This window comes from Epinephelus moara, chromosome 21 (genome assembly GCF_006386435.1).
Source record: "Epinephelus moara isolate mb chromosome 21, YSFRI_EMoa_1.0, whole genome shotgun sequence".
Taxonomy (NCBI): Eukaryota; Metazoa; Chordata; class Actinopteri; order Perciformes; family Serranidae; genus Epinephelus; species Epinephelus moara.
The window spans coordinates 20376709-20398953 of NC_065526.1; the positions used below are offsets into that span (position 1 = coordinate 20376709).

A 22245-nucleotide genomic window follows, 5' to 3' on the forward strand; every position below is an offset into this window, starting at 1 on the left:
TAAATGTTGGATCTGTTGGGCGGGAAATGAAAAATCAAGATTACAATATCTCAAGTCTGTCTCAGTCAGGTGCCCATACAGTATACATTAAAACAGTATTTTTGCTGAATCGTTTCTCCTGTTTATACTTGCCATTAAGAAATCTCTTCTTAAAGGGATGTTCATCTACAGCCCCAGGAAGTTTGCGCCGTTCTACCGTCTTGCCGTTCTGTATAAAAGGTACAAATGGGTCGACAGAGTTGTCTTCGCCTCTGAGCTGGAAACGGAAGTAGTAAAACATGCCGAAACTTCTGTATAAATTGGACAGGCAGCAGGACAGGATCATGGGCGGAACGAGTGTAACATTTTGATGACGTGTTATTCATGTGATCAAAAAAGGAAAAAATGATCCGCACACCGATAGAGCTCCCATTAATTCATGATTTATTTTCTGTCAAGTGACAGGCTCTTCCTCAGACTTGTAAAAAGATGATCCAGCACCCTTTCAATATTTCTTTGGGATGTGCTTGATCCAGCACCCTTTCAATATTATTCATGTGACCCATCTTTTATTTTTACTTTTTTGTTATTGGGTTTTAACTTTTTTAAATTTTATTTTCCTTTTTTTGGCTATTTTTCAGGTCATTTCCTTGTTTGTTTTGGATTTTTACCTTTTTTCTGTATTTTTTTTTCTATCTTTTTGCTAATTTTCAGTTAATTTTCTTGTAATCTGAATTTCTTCTCGTGTTTTTCAAAGAAATCAAGTCAATTTGCTCAGGTTTTAAAGGGTTAAACAGTCTAATTCAAGTGACATGTAATATGGCCCAACAGGAAATAACTTGGTTCACTCCACCAGACATTTGTATGATTATTTTAAATGTCCAGAGCTGAAAGAGACACAGGCACAGTGTCTTAAAAAAGGATATGAATGGACTAAAATTTTGATGGCGATCGATCTGATGAAGTGAAATGGACTAAATATGTAAATTGCAGATGTGGCACTGAATCTGAAGATGGCCTTCCCTTTGTTAAGTACTATAAAAGTCTGCAGAGAAAACAGAAACAAAACAGAAATCATTAGTGAGAAAAATCACAGAATGGAAAAACATTTCCCAAACATCAGGAGCAGGCTCCTTTTCCTTCAGCTCTGCAGAGAGTACAGCTCTTTTATTTACTCTGCAGGGATTAATAATGATATAGTTGCAGTGTTGAGTCAACTGCTCAGTCTACCATCTGTGTTAACTTTCACCATGAGCACTTCTGCTTCAGAGAAAGCAGCGAGTGCACATACACGCAGCCAGCGCGGCCAGTTGAGATAATGGAGGCAACTCCAAAGCGGGTTGAACCTTTCCCCAACAGATGTGGCATTTATTTAAATATTTTTTCGTCTTTGGATAATCCTCCCATCCAGCAGCGCATCACATGCCAAAACAAAGAGACCCTGAGAATGACTGCCACGTCCTTTTTCATCTCTCCATAAGCGGCCCATTAATGGGCAGCAGCTTGATCTACCGACTCTGCAAATCAAAACTTGCTAATCCTATTTCTGCGTCCACAAAAGATGCAGTCGTTCTGGTCCTAACGAGCGGCTCTAAAACACCACATACCTGCAGCTGATCAGGAGGATCAGTGACATATCATGTTCACGAGTAACATGCCGGAACATGCATCAGTAAAATATTGCCATCATTGACACTGCTCATGTGCCAGTGATTAAGCATCAGTTAACATTTTTACCATCATAAACCACTTCTTGAGATGAAATCATGTCAGCGAATGTTTAAAGATGCAGAATCTCATAAATATTGTATCTGTTTGGTGGGAAATGAAAAATCAGTCGTAGTATTGAAGAATAAGTTCACAATATTTCAAGTCTGTCTCAGTCAGGTGCCCATAAGGTATAAACATGGAAACAGTTTTTGCTGAATTGTTCCTCCTGTTTATACTAGCTTTCTTATAGGGATTGTTTATCTACAGCCCCAGGAAGTTCACGCCATTATGCCGCCTCGCTGTTCTGTATAAACAGTTCAAATGGAAGGATAGAGTTGTCTCGCCTGTGAGCTGAAAACAGAGGTAGTAACAGCGCCAAAACGTGCTGAAATGTATAACACGGGACAGCTGCCAGGACGGGATCATGGGCAGCACAGGTGTGACGTTTTGGTGACACACAGGTGTTACATGTATGTATGTAACCCACCACGGGAGATTTAAAAAGTAGCAGTTAGCGGCTAACTCAAAGAAGATGAACAATGGTTGGAAATGTCTGCAAATTAGGAACACAATGAGGTCCGGAAGCTCCTCACCCTTCAAGCAGAGGACGAGATCAGCTGCCATATAACAGGGACAGTAAATAATTGTTAGTCCCGTATTATTACATTCTTATTGTTTATAAAGCACTGCTGACACACATGTTATATGTCACACTAGAGGCTGACGCTGCTGTGTTAAATGTCACACCCATTACACCTCTTCTGATTCCGCGATGTCGGTTTGCTGTCTAAAGTCACACACTGGAGCGGCATGATGCCATCTTTGTTTGGTTCTGTGTAAAAATGCAAAGGTGGCATAAAGAAGGGACTTTGTAGCGGCTCTATAGTAGACTGGAAATCCAGACCCAAATCTAGAAAGATTTAGGGTCTGGCCATGAGTAATGAAAATGGCCCAACTCGAGGGGCGGCACCAAGCATGCATTTGTAAATATCACTGCACGCAATTGGATAACACTACGACCAATCAGAACAATACACGGGGTGACGTATACGCTTAGCTACCAGCGGAGCTAACTGGTAGATTAGACTCTTGCCGTATCCGGTCGGCAAAACAGCAAAAACGTCCTTCTTGCAAAGGAAAGATTCGAGCGCCGTCTTCTGTTCCTCTTTTAGAGAAAAAGCCAAGTCTAACACGTTCATTGTAGCGGCCAAAGCCGTTTCAAACAACTGGTGTTCATCCGTAGCCATCTTAATGTTTACTGACTGATTCCGGACTTCGTCGTCGCAGCGCTATCATCTGTTTAGCTCGCCTCTGGCCTGCCTATATCAGATACACCGATGTGATTGGTGCAGCTCGGTTTCATGGGCATAGGTAATGAGCATCATTACTGATTGCCAGAGTGACTCGCTGAGCAAATTCAAATTGTGCTCTCGCGAGAACTCTGGATTTCCAGGGTAGTTCTATAGTGCAATCCTGTGTAAAAAGGGCTATTTACTCATCATGTTTTAGGTTGAATATGTTAAGAAAATTTTGTTCTTGAAGAATCCAGAAATGGAGAAAATTGTTAATGAATTGTAGTAACAGGGGTTTGTGTTAAGCAACAAAAAAATTATATTAAAACATCAGTTTACAAACTCTCACAAAGCTCATGCAGTATTATCCAAGTCTCATTTAACCTGTCGTATGCTCAGTATTTCCCAAACACATGCAAAAAATGCAATATTTAAAACACTTCTGCCCAAAGATAGTAATATTATAAGTATTGAGATTACAACTGGATAAATAAGACTTGGATTATACTACATGAGTTGTGTGAGAGTTTGTAAACGGATGTTTTGATTTATAGTTTTGCTGTTGTTAAATGTGGACTTTTCTGCATTTTTGGATGCATCGTTCACCGTGGGGGCATGTGAGAAAAACAAAGTTTTTGTCACAAATTCAACATAACACAAGGTGAAATATTCCTTTAAGCTGACCCAGTAAGAATGCCTTTTTTACCTAGAGTTTGTGTTCTTACGGCAGCATTTACAAGCGGACCAGATAAAATGCCTTGCGTGAGAAAGCTGCTCTTGATTGGTCAGAATTTCCATGTGTGAAAAATCCAGGAAGTAAACAAAACGCTGAAGAAGAGTACACTTGCAAGATAAATGTGACACTTTCTAATGTCACAATGGAGGGACAGCTATGCAGGTTGATTTTAGAGCTGCTCATCGTGGACTATATTGCTGTCATTGTTCATTTTAGTCAAACCATACAGTTTGAAAACGAGGCGCGGCTCCAACTAGAAAACAATGTTTTGATGCACTGGATGTGCTGAATGTGCATATTAAGGCAGTACAGGAGGAGGTGCACATTAATAATCCTCCAGGACTGTAACATGCTCATGTTTAACCCAAACAATGTGTCATGTGACTGCAGTTGGTTCGGATTGAGGTCAGAACACGTTCTCATCACAAATGAACCGCACCAGAGTTCGTTTGTAACCGGACCAAGACCACCTCTTCAAGAAGGTCTCATGGTCCCTGAGTGCGATTGCTGTGTTCACACCTGCCCAAATGAACCGCACTTAGGGGGCAAACAAACTTGGGTTGATTGACCTGAACCAAACAGGGCAGGTGTGAAAGCAACCTAAGTGACTTCTTGTTTGGCCCCTGTTCCTTCCAAATGGTGCAGAATGTGGCACCGCAACAACCACTCAACCAACTCTTTCAAACACACAGACACAGAAGCTCTCACCCTCTGGTTCTTGTAGTAAAACGGATCAATGTCTTCCAGTGGCACCCCGATAAGTTCTGTAGGGATGTCACCGAAGATGCGCGGCAGCTGTTTGCCTGCCTCGAGGTCGGCCCTGGGTTTGGGTGGCTCTGCGTTCCTGTGAGCCTCCTGGCAATCCTTGGCGTTCTTGGCCTGCTCCTCCGCAATCCGCTGCTCCAGCGCAGCCAAGGATTCGCGAGTGAACCGCCGCAAGCCATCAGGACCCGTTGGTAACAGCATGGTTGCCATCTTTTCATCCTGATTCTCCTGTACTAGAATTTACTTACAGCTAAAGGCAAGGAAGAGGGGAGTGAAGACAGGAATAGCAGGGACAGAAGAGGGATAGAAAGAATAAGTCATCTAATTCATTCATACAGGTTTCTGAAATATATGAACATGGCCTCTTGAATGTGACACTTAATACACAGGTTAAATAGAAACATACATGTAGCAAGAATATGCAGATAGGGTTAAACAAATATGCATACAAGAACCCACATAAATGAGCACCAGGAGGCTTTGATCATGTGACATGTGTGCTGCAGGCTGTCCTCCCTCTTGTAATGGGAGCTAAGAAGGAAGTCAGGTGGTATCGGCAGTCGGCACCAAGTATCGACTGCAGGGAGCAGACTTGTAAGGAGTAAGGTTGGGGTGGTGTATGGGCCACAAAACCACGGACTTTCCAGGGGGAGATGAGCGTTCAGAACTGTGTAACTTTAGTAGTAACTCAGTAGTAAATTTTCTTGCCTAAACCTAATATTACCCAACCATGTCCCTTTTCCTAAACCTAACCTCTGTAACTTTACTTTAGAACACAACGTCTTTCGTGGGATGCTTATTAGCAGGCTATCATTTGAACTGTTGTGTGTACATTTTCATGGGGTATCTTACAAACCGTTGTATGAAAACACATTGCTGCATTTAATCCTTTTTGCATCCTATAGTTTTTCTAGATCTGGGTACAAAAAGGACTGAATGAAGGTATCGTTGTTGCTCTACATGTCTCTGTATGGAGGCAGTCAGGGTGATGGTCAGGTCAAACAAATACAGAACTTTGACCCAGGAGACCTCTGTTTGTATCCCATGTGAAAACAAAAGTCAACAGTTCTTTTATGTGTGTACATAACCTCACATCGTTACGTTACGTCGTCCAACCACAATCCTTTTTCTACACCTATCATAACAAACAGGGGCACTAACTCATAACATATATGAACCATTGTATAAGGATATGTCTCTCGTTAGCATCATTTCCAACCACAACCGGCAGCTAATTTCAGTGCAAAGGCTGTACATCACCTGCTCAGCACTAAACAGCAGACAGACAATGTTAGCAGCTATCTGATGAACATAGTGGAGCATTTAGCTGCTAAAGTGCCAAACATTTTCCTCAAGAGTTGGTGGAGACCAAAAACAGAGCTTTAAGGACTTTGATTAAAAAAGTACCTACGATTAAAACTGATTCTGTAAAAATGTCTCTGAATGGGATCTTATAAAAATGTCAAAGGTCAGATTCACAAAAACACAGAATTCATTCAAACAGCAGTTAAGTGACAGGAAATAGTCAATATTGTCTTTTGTGTGGGAAGTCTTAAAACTCAAAATGAATATATGATATTAAGAGACATTTTTATGTATACATATTATGTGTACATAACTGATGCTCTTCTCTTTTTTAAACAGTGTTTAAGTGTAATATATGTATAAAGGCCTAGGTCACTGGCTTGCCTTTGATTTTCTGATTGGATGATGGTATTGGGGGAAGTCCAGAGACATGAGAGACATGAGATACATGTTTCAACCTTACCACTGACCACCGGCTCCCTGTTATCCAACTGCCTCTGTCAAACTAGGGCAGCCATAGTTGTGAGTCAGAGGGATTAAGTCCAGAGGTTTTCACCAGCTCTGATTTAGAATGGCGGTCACTCGTTGTGTGCCTGCGCCTGGACATCGACCTGCCAGCAACCTTAAAGACGTACTCTGTCATTTTTAACATCACACCAAAAAACGCACCTCCAAAAGCCAAAATGTCACTCGAGCTCTCTCTGTGTTTCCAAAATGTATCAAGTTTCATACACTAACATTGAGGTGGGCACTATACCAAAATCACTGAAGCCCCTCTCACACATGCACAGAAAACCTGATATTGTCTAGACATTACCAGGAAGAGATGTATTAAAGAACACACATGTCCGAATCTATTGGATTGGACATTAAATTGACTTTACCCTGCCTGCTACCCCGTACAAAGTCTGTATAATGTCTGATTGAGCCAATGTTCGAATAGCACAGGTAATAGTCTGGAAGATTCACCCTGGGCAAGAGGGCATGTTGATGATGTTTCTCTCATGCAGCTTGCACTAAACCGGAGAAGACAAACATCCAAGGTGAAGAGGAAGGGTCATTTACACAAAGACACCAATGAAAATGTCTACCTAGCGAGATGATAAGACTCAGGAACTGCTGTCAGTAGGGGCCAAAGCCACAATTGTCAGACTAATTCAAGGAACGACAAGAGACTCCACGGTTTATAACCAAATTATGAACTTTCTACATGACTGTAGTGTAATCTGCGTGCTTTCTGCACACTGTACCCAGACGCCACCCTTCATCTAAACTCTACAGAGTATTTCCAGTAACTTTGGATAATGTCTGGACCTGATTCTCTGGACATTGACCACAGTTAACATGCAATGATCATTAAGTCCCTTCAACATGTTCAGGGACATTTCCTGCTTGAGATCATGTGTGAACGTTTCAAGGAAAAGCAGTAACATTGCATGGACAAGCACAAGCAGGTAAAGGGTTACGTCCCTTTGATGGAAGACACTTTAACTTGCAGTGAGCGAACCAGTAACAAGACTCCAGTGATGATGCATTTGAATCAATGACTTGTTCACTTGTTCACTTTAGCATTTACGCCAGTGCTTTGGAAAAAACAATTCTTGTCTTGCAAACTTATTAAATATTAAAAACATTACAAGAAGACTGACACCAGACATAAACAGCTCCTCTCCTGCCACATACACATACATCTGGCCTTGCCCTGTCTTCTTCTTCTTCTTCTTCTGTTAAGTATTATAGTAGTTGGCATCTATTAGCATTGCATTACCACCCTCCGCTGGACTGTCCCTTACTTCATCTATTCTGGCATTGCCATGGCATGTGTGAAAAGATGGTAGACAGAAATGTTCCTGAATGTAGTGCATGTGTGAAAAGTGAAAATCTAAAGCCGTGCCTGACAGTTTATCCCAGTAATTAACCAGGAACTTTCCAGTAAACTACCATGTTAATAACGTCAAACCTTGGCTGTAGCCAACTTTGACTGTTTCAAAAAATGACGTTAATGAATATAATTTGAGGAGCTTGATATGCTACCTGTGGATGTCTAAAATCTTAATTTAATTATTTTACATGGTCAAACTGAAGAATCAAGTTTGGCATTTCAGCTGTCGCAATCTTGGATTTTTGGAGCCAGAAGTGATCATATTTGGACAAGAGAGTGGAGCTATATAAAGAGCAAGGGGTGGATCTGACTCAGACTGTGATGACACTTTGCAAACAGTCTGTCAGTCAAGCAGCCCCGCCCTTGATTATGCATAAGTATTAATACAATTTAAACAGGGGAGTTATAAAAATATTCACCCCCTGAAAGTTTTCATGAATGGGGAAATTAGCTACAGAGACCAAAACCATTTTTCTGCACCAAGCTGTAAACTGTTTATTTCTGCCTTAAAGTTTGGTATTTTAACATGGGCGTGTATGGGGATTGCCTTGCTCTTGGAGCCAGCCTCAAGTGGCCATTAGAGGAACTGCAGTTTTTGAGGGAAAAAAAAAAAGCAATATCACTATTATTGAGAAAATTCTGTGACATGAAGATGTCACGTGTGATTTTCAATGGCGTATCATGTAGTGATCCTGTGCTTGGAGCAACTAGAGCGGGTAAAGGGTTTTCCGACACCACTGAGAGACGACCAAATAAAACGCATCGTTAACTTCAATAAAATTACAGATTTCTCTGGGTCTGAACATTGTTGGAAACATTTGGGATAATGAAAGTACACATAGTCCGAGTCATTTTTAGACATGCGGAAATGTTACATATTACGTCTTTAAATAAAGCATAAGGACAGTTTGGAGGTAATCTGATCAGAGACTAAAGCCACTGTCTAAATAAAGACAATACTAAAGGCCTTTCCACTCCCAAAAATTCACCCCCTCGTTTTAGCCAGTGACAGAGTCTGATATTTTAATAACTGAAAAAGCTTTCCAAAGAGAGGATTACATTTCTCTGTTCCCCTTTTGACAGAGAAATACCATTGTATCCTTTTCATATTGACTAAGCTCCGTGAGTTCTCCATCTCCTCCTGTCCTGAAATGCATTGATCCCTTCACACGTCCAGCCAGACGCTAGTTATCTGCTTTCACTTGATCTGCTTATTTGGCCCAGGTTGATCTCAGATCAGCTCGTCTCATACACTGAATCCAGCGCTTTCCCATTTGCTATCAGAATAAATAGGTTAAGGTCCATTTGCAACGTCATAAAGCAGATAAACAGGTTCAAGCATATTTCTGTCAGGATGTGACGAATCATCCACAGAAACACAGTCACAGCATGTCCTCTGTGAAAGGTAACAACCACCACAGAACACTGAGAAGCTAAGACAATGACCTCTACACTCTGCCGTGTACATAATTAAACTATATGTGATGTGTGGTTGAAGAGAGAGAATATCTGTCTCTGTGAACGGTTTAGATTTGGAAAATAAAGGTAAAGAATTAGAGAACGCAGAGAGGGGGAAAAAGTATTTTAGTTGAATTAAATTTAATTCACATAACAGCCAGATGTGATACGGTCATCGTCACTGCAAATAATTATGATAATTAGATTGAAAGTAGAGCAGAGCCATGGACTGGCACGCACACACACACATACACACACACACACACACACACACACACACACATGTTTTGCAACCCTTTTAAATTCTCATAACTGCGAGCTGAACAATTAATCAAACAAATAACACTAAAGTTCAGAGTTAAAGCTCATTTATGCTCAACATTCAATGCATGGATGGATTACTGAATGGGCCCACATTGGGCACAGACCCAGGGGCTGAAGGGTCAGGGGCCCCTCTGTCCTTAACCTGCAAAATGCCCCTTGAACTGCGACACATACCGACCAGGAAGAGACTCAAAATGACCACAAAAAGATGCACAGGAACTAAAAAGAGACACAAAACAACTACTAAAGGTGGCAAAACAACCACAAAGAGACACAAGCTACAAAAACATGCCTCACGACTACAAAGAGATGCAAAACAACCACAAAAAAAGAGGCAAAGCCATCTCAAAGTCTTTGTTTCTTACCCCTATGTACTAGAGCTGGTGGGGCCTTTTGCATATCTGTGCCCATGTGCCCTTTGTCTCATAATCCACTCATGATAAGATAAGTATCTATGGACACAGACGGAGCCTTCTGTCCATACTCTGCGTTCATGATGTCCATACAAAGAATGACACTCTACGTACCCTTCCAGGAGCAGTTTTTCTTGCTAAGGGATGACATAACATGCATTGTGTCATTGTGTTTTCCCAGGAAATGTACAGTTAACACTTGTTGAATGCATATTGTCTCTTTTCAAACTTAGAGTCAAGGTTTAGGTTTATTTCCTTGGGTTTAGGCAACAAAAGCATGGGGTTAGGTTTAGAAAAACAACATCATGGTTTGGCTTGAAATAAGTACCGTATTGCTACTAATACAATGTACGTTCAGGTGACATATGTCATATTTGACATGGGACACAAACAAAGGTCTCTAGGGTTGAAGTCCAGAGGTTGTTTTATCTGCCTTGCCTTCAAACTTACAGCAAACTGCACAATACATAGTTGGAGTTTGGGCCACATACTCTAACACTACCCTGAAATACTTAATCGGGCTTCAGCTCATAAACTTTGTCTTTACCTGCCACCATTTTCTCTCGAGTGCCTGATCGATAGCCTACTGCAGATGTGCAACTCTCAACAGAGATAAGATGGATGGCTCATTCCTCGGCTGTTCCATCATCAGCTCCGAAAAAAACGACATGTTTAATTCTTATTATCGGACAGGTGAGATGCTACATCTACTTGCCTGAAGTGGTGTTTTACTTGCCCAGGGCAATCAGCCAAACCTTATTGCTGAGCCTTGGTCTGGCTCTAGTTTGAACCCCTGACTCAGCTGAAAGAAATGAATGATAAATATTTTCCTCTTTCTTTTCAGCTACCAACAATGACCCTGTGAGAAAGGCATTAACCCACCACTGATGACACCTTTCACTTCTTCATCACTTAAAATAAACAAGACAGTAGAGCTGCCTGTAAGATATATTGACAGGAATCAACTGGATGACCAACAGGCGAGCTGATGATGACAGGATTAGAGTTGCAACGATTAGTCCATTAGTTGATTAGTCAATCAACAGAAAGTTAATTGGCAATTATTTCGATTGTCAAATAATAGTTTGATTCATTTTTAAAGCAGGAAGGCCAAATATTTTCTGGTTTCCTTCTTGTCAAATGTGAGAATTTGGTGCTTTTCTGCCTCATACATGATAATAAACTGAATAGTTCTGGATTTTTGGACTGCTGGCTATATGAAACATACCATTTCAAGATGCACAGATGAAATGATGAATCAAGAAAATAATGAGCAGATTAATCTAGAATGAAAATAATTGTTATGATTCTGTTATGGGCCTTAAAAAAGAATACTTTGAGTAACACACTTGACTTGGAGGAATATAAGGCAGTTCACTAATGAAACATTTATTTCACATGTGGACCACACAACATTTACAATCACATGGATCTGTTGCTGAGGCTTGTTGTATGCGCACTGCATCTGATTCACCTGTGAAACCTCATAATGGACGATGGAAAAGGCAACACAATGTTTGTAATAAAGTGACAGATCCTCGTCTTTTATCAAAGATATACAGTTCACTGTTGGTGCTGTCCTGGCCATCAGCCTTCTAGAATTGCTCTTCATCATATGGTGTCTTTTTCAAAGTTTTCTTCTATATGTATTTACTTTTTCTAGTTCTCTTGTTGCTTAAATTTTTGGCTAGTAGAACAATTTAGCTTTGTACATATTTTTTTTTGGTTTTCACACTATGGAATACTTCCTTTAGGCCGGCAAACCCCAATCCTGGCAAAGGGCTTCATTGGCCATACCAGGTTTTCAGAATTTCCTTTGGGATTAATAAAGTTCTATTGTATCTTCTTATCATATCGTATCTTCTTATCGTATCGTATCTTATCTTCTTATTGCGTCTGATCGTATTGTATCTTATCTTATCTTACCGTAACGTATCGTCTTATTGTATCGTATCTTAACTTCTTATTGCGTCTGATCGTATCGTATCTTATCTTATCTTACCATATCTTCTTATCGTATCGTATCTTATCTTCTTATTGCGTCTGATCGCATCGTATCTTATCTTATCTTACCGTAACATATCTTCTTATTGTATCGTATCTTATCTTCTTATTGTGTCTGATCGTATTGTATCTTATCTTATCGTACCGTAACATATCTTCTTATTGTATCGTATCTTATCTTCTTATTGAGTCTGATCGTATCGTATCTGATCTTATCTTACCGTAACGTATCTTTTTATTGTATCGTATCTTATCTTCTTATTGCGTCTGATCGTATCGTATCTTATCTTACCGTGACGTATCTTCTTATTGTATCGTATCTTATCTTCTTATTGCGTCTGATCGTATCGTATCTTATCTTATCGTAACGTATCTTTTTATCGTATCGTATCTTATCTTCTTATTGCGTCTGATCGTATCGTATCTTAAATTACCGTAACGTATCTTCTTATTGTATCGCATCTTATCTTCTTATTGTGTCTGATTATATCGTATCTGATCTTATCCCACCGTAACGTATCTTTTTTTGTATCATATCTTATCTTCTTATTGTGTCTGATCGTATTGTATCTTATCTTACCATGACGTATCTTATCGTATCTTACTCTAACGCGTCTTATCTTATCTTACCATATCATGTCTTAACCTTCTTATTGTGTCTTATCATATCGTACCGTATCACATCGTATCTTATCTTTTTATCACATCTTATATTCTTATTGAGTCTAATTGTATCTTACCTTACCTTGTCTCATCTTATCACACTCCATTTTGAGTCAGGAAGACTAATTTTTGCTGCACAGTCCTACACACAATGTGCCTCTGCAAGTAGAAATAGCTCTAAATTAAACTATAACGTGCTGAAGTAAAACCATTATTTTGTCCTTGGGGATAGCAGCTGTTTAAGTAATAAAACGCTCTGCACTGACTGACCTATACTCTCTAAAGATTCTTTTCATTTTCTGTCTCATTAAAGTGCAACATTATGATATGTTTCAACTATAGATGTCTAAAGTGGGCTCAACTTGTGATGAAGGACCGCATTCATCTCTAATGAGGGATTTATAAATCATGTGGTGTTATGTCTGTCATCAAGCTCCCATTTTACTGTATATGTGACTGGATTAACATTTTCTAGCTTTAAGCTTTTACTGACATGACCCTTTATGTACTGGTTATATAAAAAACTATGTAAACTTCCATTAAAGATGAAAACAAAATGAATAGATGATTTTATGGAAGCAGCTACTGATAAGAAAAAAATGCTTTATTTGAAGGAAAACAGGATGTACCTCACTTAACAACACATTTTAATAGCTGTTAAAGAAATGCATACAGAAACTGTGTAATTTTGAGCTGTATAGCTCAACAGTTTCCTCTAGATGAGGTAACAAGTTTACAGAAGATTATGGTCTCACATGACGTCACACTGCTTCACTTCTCAGGCTGCAACTAATGATTCATTTTATTATTGATTCATCTGCTAATTATTTTCTGTAATAATCTTGGTCCACATGTGAAATAAAGTGAACCACTGTATTACTCCTCTGAGTCTACAGCAAATTGGTGTGTTACTTTAACCATAACAGAATCCTAATTTAGGATTATTTCCATTATTGATTAATGTGCCCATTATTTTCTCAATTAATCTCTTTGTCAGTAAAATGTCAGAAAACAGTGAAACCCACCCATCTGTATTACCATGTGATCAAGGTCTTCAGCCCATGTGTACCATAACACTTCAATTAGTGGCTGATATTTGCTTAAATCACTGAACTCAACAGGCCTATATTTGGGACATGCCTTTCATTCCTTTTACACAAACATGTTGCTCAGCAAAGATGGGAAATATGATCAAATTGTTAACTTGAACCAGTACGAGTATTACAACATTTATCACGCTTTTATAGAACAACTAATCGATTAATCAAGAAACTAACTGACAGATGAATGACATAAAAATAATCGTTAGTTGCTCTAGCTTTTTTCTTATCTAAGTCTTTGCCAAATGCTCTTTTCTTAATGTTTAATACTTAAAAAATACATTGATTTTTAGCAGTATTAATACAGTTCAGTTAAACGTCTGATTAATATGAAGATTTTGAGAACATGAGAAATTGTCTCTTTGTGGGAATTTAACCAGAATTCCCAGAATGAGAGTATGCCACAAAAAATATAAAATAAATACAGTACACACAGACATTTAATATGAACACAAAACACCTTTTCTTAGATTATTAGGGGGAATAAAATCTATTTTGATGTTGCTGATAAGCCCAACATCATTTTGATGGTGTCAAGGTCAATGTTATAATGTTTGAAATGCCAGAAAAAAATATATACTCTGTGTTTCCGGTGAGTTTTTCTGCATTTAATATTACAGATTGTGTCTTAGAAAAGGAAGTGTGAGCACCTTGTTTGTGCACCACTACTAAAACTTTTGCAATGTAATAAAGAGTATTCATGCAAATAAACAGCGTGTATCCTGATTGTTGTTGTGCTTTTCTTTACTTTTACACTTATATGAGGGTTATGTGTTTTTCAGGATTTATTGGGTTGAATCCTAAAGACGTTAATTTCAGGATTTATCACAACAAGCATTTCTTTGTTCACTCATAGTGACTGATTATGGCATCTGAAATTAGTGGTTTCATTCAGGACTGCTTTGTTTATGCTGCAGTGGTCAAGGATTCCACATATTCACATGTTTTAAATTTTAATTTCTGATTACAGGTCTTTAAAGAGTTTTGTGTTTTCTTTCTTGCATCTTCTCTCCCTATCGGACTTGTTAACTATCTTATACTGTAAAATCAATATGTGGAGTTGTTGACAGAAGTTTACCACCAAACTAAGCAACCAGATTACTTGTGCATGACAAAAAAACTACATTAACAAACAAACTTAATGTTAACTAAACAAAGTTCCAGCACATATCACCTGCACTGTGCCAACATGTTATGCGTCTGTGCTCCTAGGTGCAGTGGACTGAACTGATGACCTACTTCTCCTGCAAAAACCTTTCAATGTAATTGCACCAGATAGCTTAAACACGTAGGTTACAGAAGGTATAGACCTACGAAATGAGACGGCAGTGAAATTATAACCATAAATTGATGACAATTATTTTCATGAGCTCTGCAGTTTCAGACCGAACAGATTCTGTTAAAGCTTAACTGAATCCCTCTCCAAAACCAGAGGAATCTTAAAACCAATCACGAGTTACATCAGTTATATTAGACAAGATGATCAAGGTGTCAAGTGTCAACAAAAGAGGAAAATGGATCTGAAATGTGTCCCCACTGCCTCACATAGCATTATGTAATGTGTCACAGAAGCAATGGGACACTGAAGTTTGCAGTGGAAATGTATGTCATGGCTGTATGGTAAGCCTTTAATGCTCAACACTGCACATTAAAACATTAAATTGATATTTTGCATTGTGCATTTTCTAGTTTATCTTCTTTTTATACTGTCTGCATTAAATATGCCATGTTAGTAATGTTTTAACTTGTGGATTAACCCTAAAACAAGACTTTACAAATAGAAATTATGACCTTTTTCCATGTATGGAGAAGTTCTCTATTAACCCATCAAAGCGGCAAAGAAATTATGTTGTGTTAGGAGCTGATTTGCATCTCTCTCTGTGTGGCCATGCTCTGTATTAATTCCACAAAAAATCTAAAAACCCTTGCAGGGATACTTACATATGAAACTCTGAGATTTACAGCATCATTTCCAGAGTTGAGTTCTTCGGTTTTTAGAAGAAGGTACAGCCAAACTCTCCGCGCAAAATCCATGTCTTCTGCTCAAGGTTTACTCTTCATCGTGGACAGAAACTCCAATCCAACAGGACAGAAAAGTGCGTCTTATCACCGCCACAATCCAAAGTTTTGCGAACAACACTGACTTCTAGACAAACTCCAGGCGTCTCATCACCTTATGTTGGACATTTTGAAACCTGCCACAGGTGCGTCGTGCAAGCTGCGCTCCTTCCTTCCATGCGAGAGGCTCTTCCGTCTTCATCCCACAGAGGAAAGGTCCCGAGCCACCGAGCGTGGAGAGGATGCTGCCCTGTCTTCAGCAGCTGCGCAGCGGCGGGAGAGGCGCACTTCGCTTTGCCCTTGAGCAAGAGCATGAGGGAGGGAGGATGCTGCTGCTGGACCACAGGGGATTACCGCTCCTACATGTCAGCTATAGGAAGAGAGATGACAGTTTCACCGCATCACCACATAGCAAAACAGAAGTGAAAGAGATCAGAGGAAACTTGAACTTTGTTTACCCAGCATTCTGTGCGAGAAAGACTGATGGGTGTAGGGTGAAGTCAGGTAAAGAGGGACACCAGGTAAAATGGTTTTAAATCCTGGGCTCTTTAAATGTTAGTAGCCAGTCACCAGATATGTCATTGCATTGTTACAGATGTGCTTTGAAACAACCATTATGATTGGTCTGAGACAGGGGAATAGCACCAAAGTCAGGGGCCAATGCATAGGCTATACCCACTGGGCCCTGAACATAGTGCCCCCCCCCCCCCCCCCCGCCCTTCCTTTCTTCTGTTGGGCCCTTCTGTACAAAGTTGCTTTCTTTTCCTTTCCTTACTTTCTTTTCTGTTTTGAAACCCTGACCCCCTCCCATCAGGCCCCTAAGTAATCGGTCCCACTTTCCCCCCAGTATAACAACTCCAGTCTGAGATAGCTAGGATGGCCAGGTGGAAGACTCAAAAGATCACTGGTCCCAGAACTTGCAGGGTAAGCCAAGTGGCATGTTGACTTTTTTGTTTGTTTTTTAAGAGTGCTGCAGCTAAAACATTAAGGGTAGAACATCAAAAATGCTTGTAGGATGTTGCATTTTATTAACTGTTTGACTTAAAATCAAAATGTCTTCCCAATATCCTTTACTTTTTATGGAAAAAGGTTTTGAGTAAGTACTTGAGGGGATTTTTCAGATTTTTTGAAATTGGGTTGTATGAGGTACTTATCCATAGTGAGTGTATTACACACAGCATGTAGCAGTCTGCACGCCCCCCAGTTTGGAGAAGGAGGCTGGAGTCTGACATGGAAGCTAAGCAATTTTAATGTTTTTAGCCATCTAAATTGTTAGACAGCCTGTTCCAGTGGGGAAGCTTCAGTTCCCCATCTTTACTCTCATCAAAGCCACCAGACTCCATTGACAAAAACTGTCATTCAGGCTGAAAAGTTGGACCAGTTGGATCTTTTTTAATGAATAGCCACGGGTTACATTAAATGACTCAACTGATAAACTGATTTAACAATTTAAAACACATGACTTTCCCCAGTGGCTTAAGTTATGACGGAAGTTATGACGGGCCCCAATGCACACTATCAAGCACGTACTGTCTTAACACAAATAGAGACTTAGAGAAAATAGAGATTTCCAAGGTGGCAATTTGGATCACTTGCAAGGGCCCACTCTCTATGGGCCATCCACCCAGGGGCCCCAGTGCAATCGCACTGCCTGAACTGTCTGTATTTATGCCCCTGACTGTCCCATTTTACCTGAACATGTAATCGGAGTGATGTCGGGGCTCGTGATGTGTTCGAAGGCCGAACGTTTCTACAGTATTTTGCCTGGCAACATATTTTCTTTATAGAAATATAGCAGAGATACATTACAAGTTCAGTTCAGAGACAAGCCATGTGCTTAACAAGGCCTACAACAACTGATTTTTTCAACAACAGAGAGGAATTAATGAATAAAATCAGCTGCTGTCAACTTGATTTGGAATCTAAAATCTGTTGCACTTGAATGAACTGTGAGAAGGATGTGGTTCAACACAAGCTGTCAGCATTGTCATGGTGTTTCCAATCAGCTGAAGGGTGGTGGTTCAGGATGACCCTACAGCTCAGGCCTACTACAGTGTTGGTCTCCTATTGCGCCCTCCAGTGGCCAACTATAGGCATTGCATGAATAGGTTGGTCTGGGAGATACAGCAGGCTGTGTGCTCTGCTACATGACCAACCTGTCAGAGAGACGATAGATTGGTGTTTTACTGTACAATTAAAAATGCAGAGGAGACCGAGGTTTTAATATTATTGCTCAAAAACCTCTTGAGCTATTTGGACTAAACTTAACTTGTGTCTGTGCTCTACTTGTTGACAGTCATCAGCTGCTTTTACAAGCAATATTTAGTCACAATATTGATTTGAACACTAGAAGCCAAATGTTACATCTGCCCTCACCTGCAGGGGCGACCGTAACAACATATTCACCTTCATATAAATACCAGTGACTAGAATAAACTTCCAAGACTATAGATATAGTTCAAACAATTTAATATCCATTGAACAATCAATTCAAGTTTAATTAAAACAGTATAATTAGTTCATATCAAGTATAAAGACATCAGTTTGTCAGTTGGCAGGAGAGACGGATCACCACAGTGTTGTTTGTTAAATGTGTGTAAAAATAAAGTAACCTTATCACAGAGCACGTACGTTTCATGATTGTATCTCGTTTCTGACTGGTGCAATCTGAGATGTTACAATTGCCCCTTGTATAAAACATGTAAAAAATTAAATGGCTCAAATCAGGTTACAATCTGAGATTCAATAGCAGGCTACTACTTTCACATACCATAAAAAATAGTTGCAAAATACGTTGATTTTTAGCCAATATGGCATTATTGAGACAAAACTGTTAAAATGGAATAAAATAAAAACTTTTGATTCATATACACTGAAGATTTTTGTCTCTTGGGAATTTAAACCAGGATCCCCAGAATGAGAGACAAAGGTTTTACCCACTGGACTATGGAACAAAATATGAAACAAATACAGTACACACAGAGACATTTAAACTGAATACAAAACACTTTTTCTTAAATTAGAAGGGGTTATTCCTATGGTCTAACACAATCCAAAAATGTTAGTAAAAAACAACTCTCCCAAATCCCAAAAAACAGAGTGCTAAAACTGAGATTTGTGATGTCATAGCAACTTGGTCTCTTTATGAATTCATCAAATACCGCTGCTTGGTCAATGATTTTTGCGTCAAACACCTACGAAAAAAATGGCATCCTTTCATGGCAGTATGAGACACCGTTGGTCAGTGTGAGTTAATGACACCACCGGAAGTCATCACTTTGAAATGCCGCCGGACAACAATGTAATCTAAGGACCTGGAAAGTCCCAATATAGCAGATAGGAGAGGTGGTGGACAGGTCCAACAGCAGTGGACTTTCACCCAGGAGACCAGTGTTCACTTCCTGTATGAATGTAGAGCCAAACCATGATGTTTTTTTCTTCTAAACCTAACCATGTGTGTTTGTTGCACAATGAAATAAACATAAATACGCAGTGTTTTTCCGACACTACAAGTTTAAAAAAAATTTTTTTTAAAAAGACTGTCTGCGTTGAACAGGCCAAAAGTGTACATTTCCTGTGAAAACGGAAGTGTATTTTGAAAAGACACAATGCACGTAGGAGATGTAGGCTCCCACTCATAAGGCTTGTTTGAGGTGAGCCAGGCCTGCGCAGATTCGATCACTGGTGATCGCTGCACAACGTATGCCGGTTAAATTTCATCCTGACTTGCTCTAATGTCTTACAAAAGCGGACATTTTCAATCTCATGAGAGTAAGGCGGCCACAATTTTTAGAACCAGGCGCTGCAGTTGCTCTCCACCGATTGCAAGACCCAAGGCATGATGGGAAACGCCTGGCTCTCACCTGATCAAAGAGCTGATTGGTTTAGATGTTGACTCAAACTCTTAAATTTTTGTTGAATTTCAGGGATTTAAATTTTAGTCTACTATATATTAACATTGGGCTGTTTTAATTATTGAAGCAATGTTGCTGATGGAGCAACTGCAGTTTTTCCACCCTATGATATCACAAGTTTGAGACTTACTTCTCTGGTTTCTGGCTTTGACAGAGCAGCTCATGTTCACAGATATTAATTAAACTTTTGTTGATGGTGGACATAACATGTTGGAATTCTTTATTTCGGTGGTGTTCCCCTTTAATGGCCCCTTTATTTGGGGGCCCCAGGCAGATTCCTACTTTGCCTACTGCTGTGTCATTTGAATGCCCTCTAACAAACATCTCTCTGGGCCCTTTCTACAGTGAAACCAAAGGACAGTGTGAAAACTACATTACCCATAAAGCTCAGCTGCATATGTTTTCTTTTTTTTCCGGATGTAGCATCACATGAATTGACTGTCAACATGCAAGATGGCCACGCATCACAGGCAAAATGCTGCTGGGCGGAGAAAAGTACAGGTAAATTATAATAGTTGCATTATTGCCAAGTGTGTGGCAACGGCGACATTATGGTCTTCGTCTTTACAAAGTGCTTCACGGATACTTGACGGACGGTAAAAACCGTCCGCAGGAGGCAGCGTTGCTGTTATGAGTCATGACTCAAGCCGGCTAACCTAGCTAGCTTAGCTTAGCTTACGGTAGTTGTTAGCTTCTTTTGCTATCGCTGGCGTCTAAATGATTACATGCTTTTATTAATAATTGTCATATAAGCGGGGTGTAAAATACGGCATAACATAATAACAGAGCTCGTCAATTAGCACAAATGATTCATCTGTTGTCTTAGCGGTATTTTTAATGCTGTTACAGCGTTGACGGTAGCTAAGCTACTCTGTATCTGGGCTCGGTCTAATTGCTGGGAAAACGTACGTGCCCCGGTGATTTTCTCGTGCACCCTGCCCCATTACAATGCTTCAAAATCAAAGCACTATAAATACTGAATTACTCCATGTCAGGGTAAATCTATGGGGTATTACCTACCAATATATGTGCCATTTGGCGTGTTTCCTTAGTTAACTGCATGTCCTTGTAATGCAAGAGCATGAAACTTAGGGACTGTTCTTTACTTTACAGAGGGTGGTTGGGGTGTGACTTATTTTTTACTCTGACCGTCCCTGAAGCTACAAATATTTTTCCTTGAGTTTCTCTGAGTGACTGGTCGTAAATGCATGACCCTACTTTATATATAAATTAGTTATTGGATTTTGTAAGCCTGCCCGTAGATTTTTGAAAGTCAAAAGTAGAAGTCAAAATGGTGGAGTTGAAGAAAGTCTTGTTTTTACACTCCTGACGTGCATTCTGATTTGTTCATTTAAGCATTTTATTTGGAGCCAACCTTTAAAATGAGATGTTTAATAAGGTGATTTTGATGAAATATCACTATTTTAAGCTCAAATTTGGTTATGATTGATTCTGACAGAATTGTTCATTGCACAAGATGTGTCCAAGGACCGTCAGAAATGTGAAAATCTAATGAGAATTTTTGTTTTTACAGTTTGTGGCTGTGAGAAATGGTGTATTTTTGGCAATGCTTTTGAGAATAATATGACTTCCAACCCCTCAAGCATGTTTCTGAAAAAATTAGCCAAAAAAAAAAACAACCCAAATGCAACCATTTAATTTTGTATGCCCCCTCCCTAAGCCAAAATAAAAAACAGAAGTCCCTCCCCAGTGCTTAAAGAATTACTCAGCATCCCTCCCACCTTTTTGCACCACCCTCTCCCTTCTCATAAATAACTAACACTGCCTTCGCGCGTTGAAGCCTCGCAGTGTGCACAAGGAAGTGGGTGTGTTGTGGGTCCATAAAAACAGAAGCGGTCAGAGTCTGACCTCGGTGTTCACGCTCCTTTTTATGTTTCAGGTGTCCTACGTCATTAGAGATGAGGTGGAGAAGTACAACCGAAATGGGGTGAACGCACTCCAACTAGACCCTGCGCTGAACCGGCTCTTCACTGCTGGACGGGACTCTATCATCCGGATATGGAGTGTCTACCAGCATAAAGTAAGGCACCCCAGACCCTCTAGCTAAATCAGATATTACACTCACAGTATGGTCTGGCAGCTGTGTTGTCACATGCATCATTTTGTTTGATTCCTGGTAATGTAAGTGTCTTAATTTCTCTGTTCTTTGATTGCAGCAGGACCCGTACATTGCCTCCATGGAGCATCATACAGACTGGGTTAATGACATAGTGCTCTGTTGCAATGGAAAAACATGTGAGTGTGATAACTAACAGCTATTTTATTTAGGGTTTAGGCGCTTTTTACACTGAACAAAAATATAAAAAAGCAGTATAAGAAGCTACACTGAACAAAAATATAAAAGCAACACTTTTGTTTTTGCTCCCATTTTTCATGAGCTGAACTCAAAGATCTAAAACATTTTCTATACACACAAAACACCATTTCCCACAAATACTGTTCACAAATCTGTCTAAAATCTGTGTTAGTGAGCACTTCTCCTTTGTCGAGATAATCCATCCCACCTCACAGGTGTGGCATATCAAGATGCTGATTAGACAGCATGAATATTGCACAGGTGTGCCTTAGGCTGGCCACAATAAAAGGCCACTCTGAAATGTGCAGTGTTATCTTATTGGGGG

General features: G+C 39.7%; 2 protein-coding genes across 3 annotated transcripts in view; one reads left to right on the forward strand and one right to left on the reverse strand.

The window, feature by feature from the left end:
* Positions 1 to 22245, reverse strand: part of LOC126409136 (sodium channel protein type 4 subunit alpha B-like) — a 91556-nt gene that overhangs the window by 58233 nt on the left and 11078 nt on the right. The window contains exons 2-3 of the mRNA XM_050075083.1: positions 4426 to 4732; positions 906 to 1024 (exon numbers count right to left, since the gene is read on the reverse strand). Coding sequence (XP_049931040.1) covers positions 906 to 1024; positions 4426 to 4692 — 386 coding nt within the window. The 5' untranslated portion in view covers positions 4693 to 4732. The remainder of the gene's footprint in view (positions 1 to 905; positions 1025 to 4425; positions 4733 to 22245) is intronic.
* The window catches only part of LOC126409140 (WD repeat-containing protein 48), an 18324-nt gene continuing 16109 nt past the window's right edge, over positions 20031 to 22245 (forward strand). The window contains exons 1-3 of one of the 2 annotated variants that reach the window (XM_050075086.1): positions 20031 to 20104; positions 21504 to 21644; positions 21781 to 21859. In XM_050075086.1, the coding sequence (XP_049931043.1) occupies positions 20057 to 20104; positions 21504 to 21644; positions 21781 to 21859 (268 nt within the window). In that variant the 5' untranslated portion in view covers positions 20031 to 20056. The remainder of the gene's footprint in view (positions 20105 to 21503; positions 21645 to 21780; positions 21860 to 22245) is intronic. The other variant, XM_050075087.1, reaches the window with a different exon arrangement.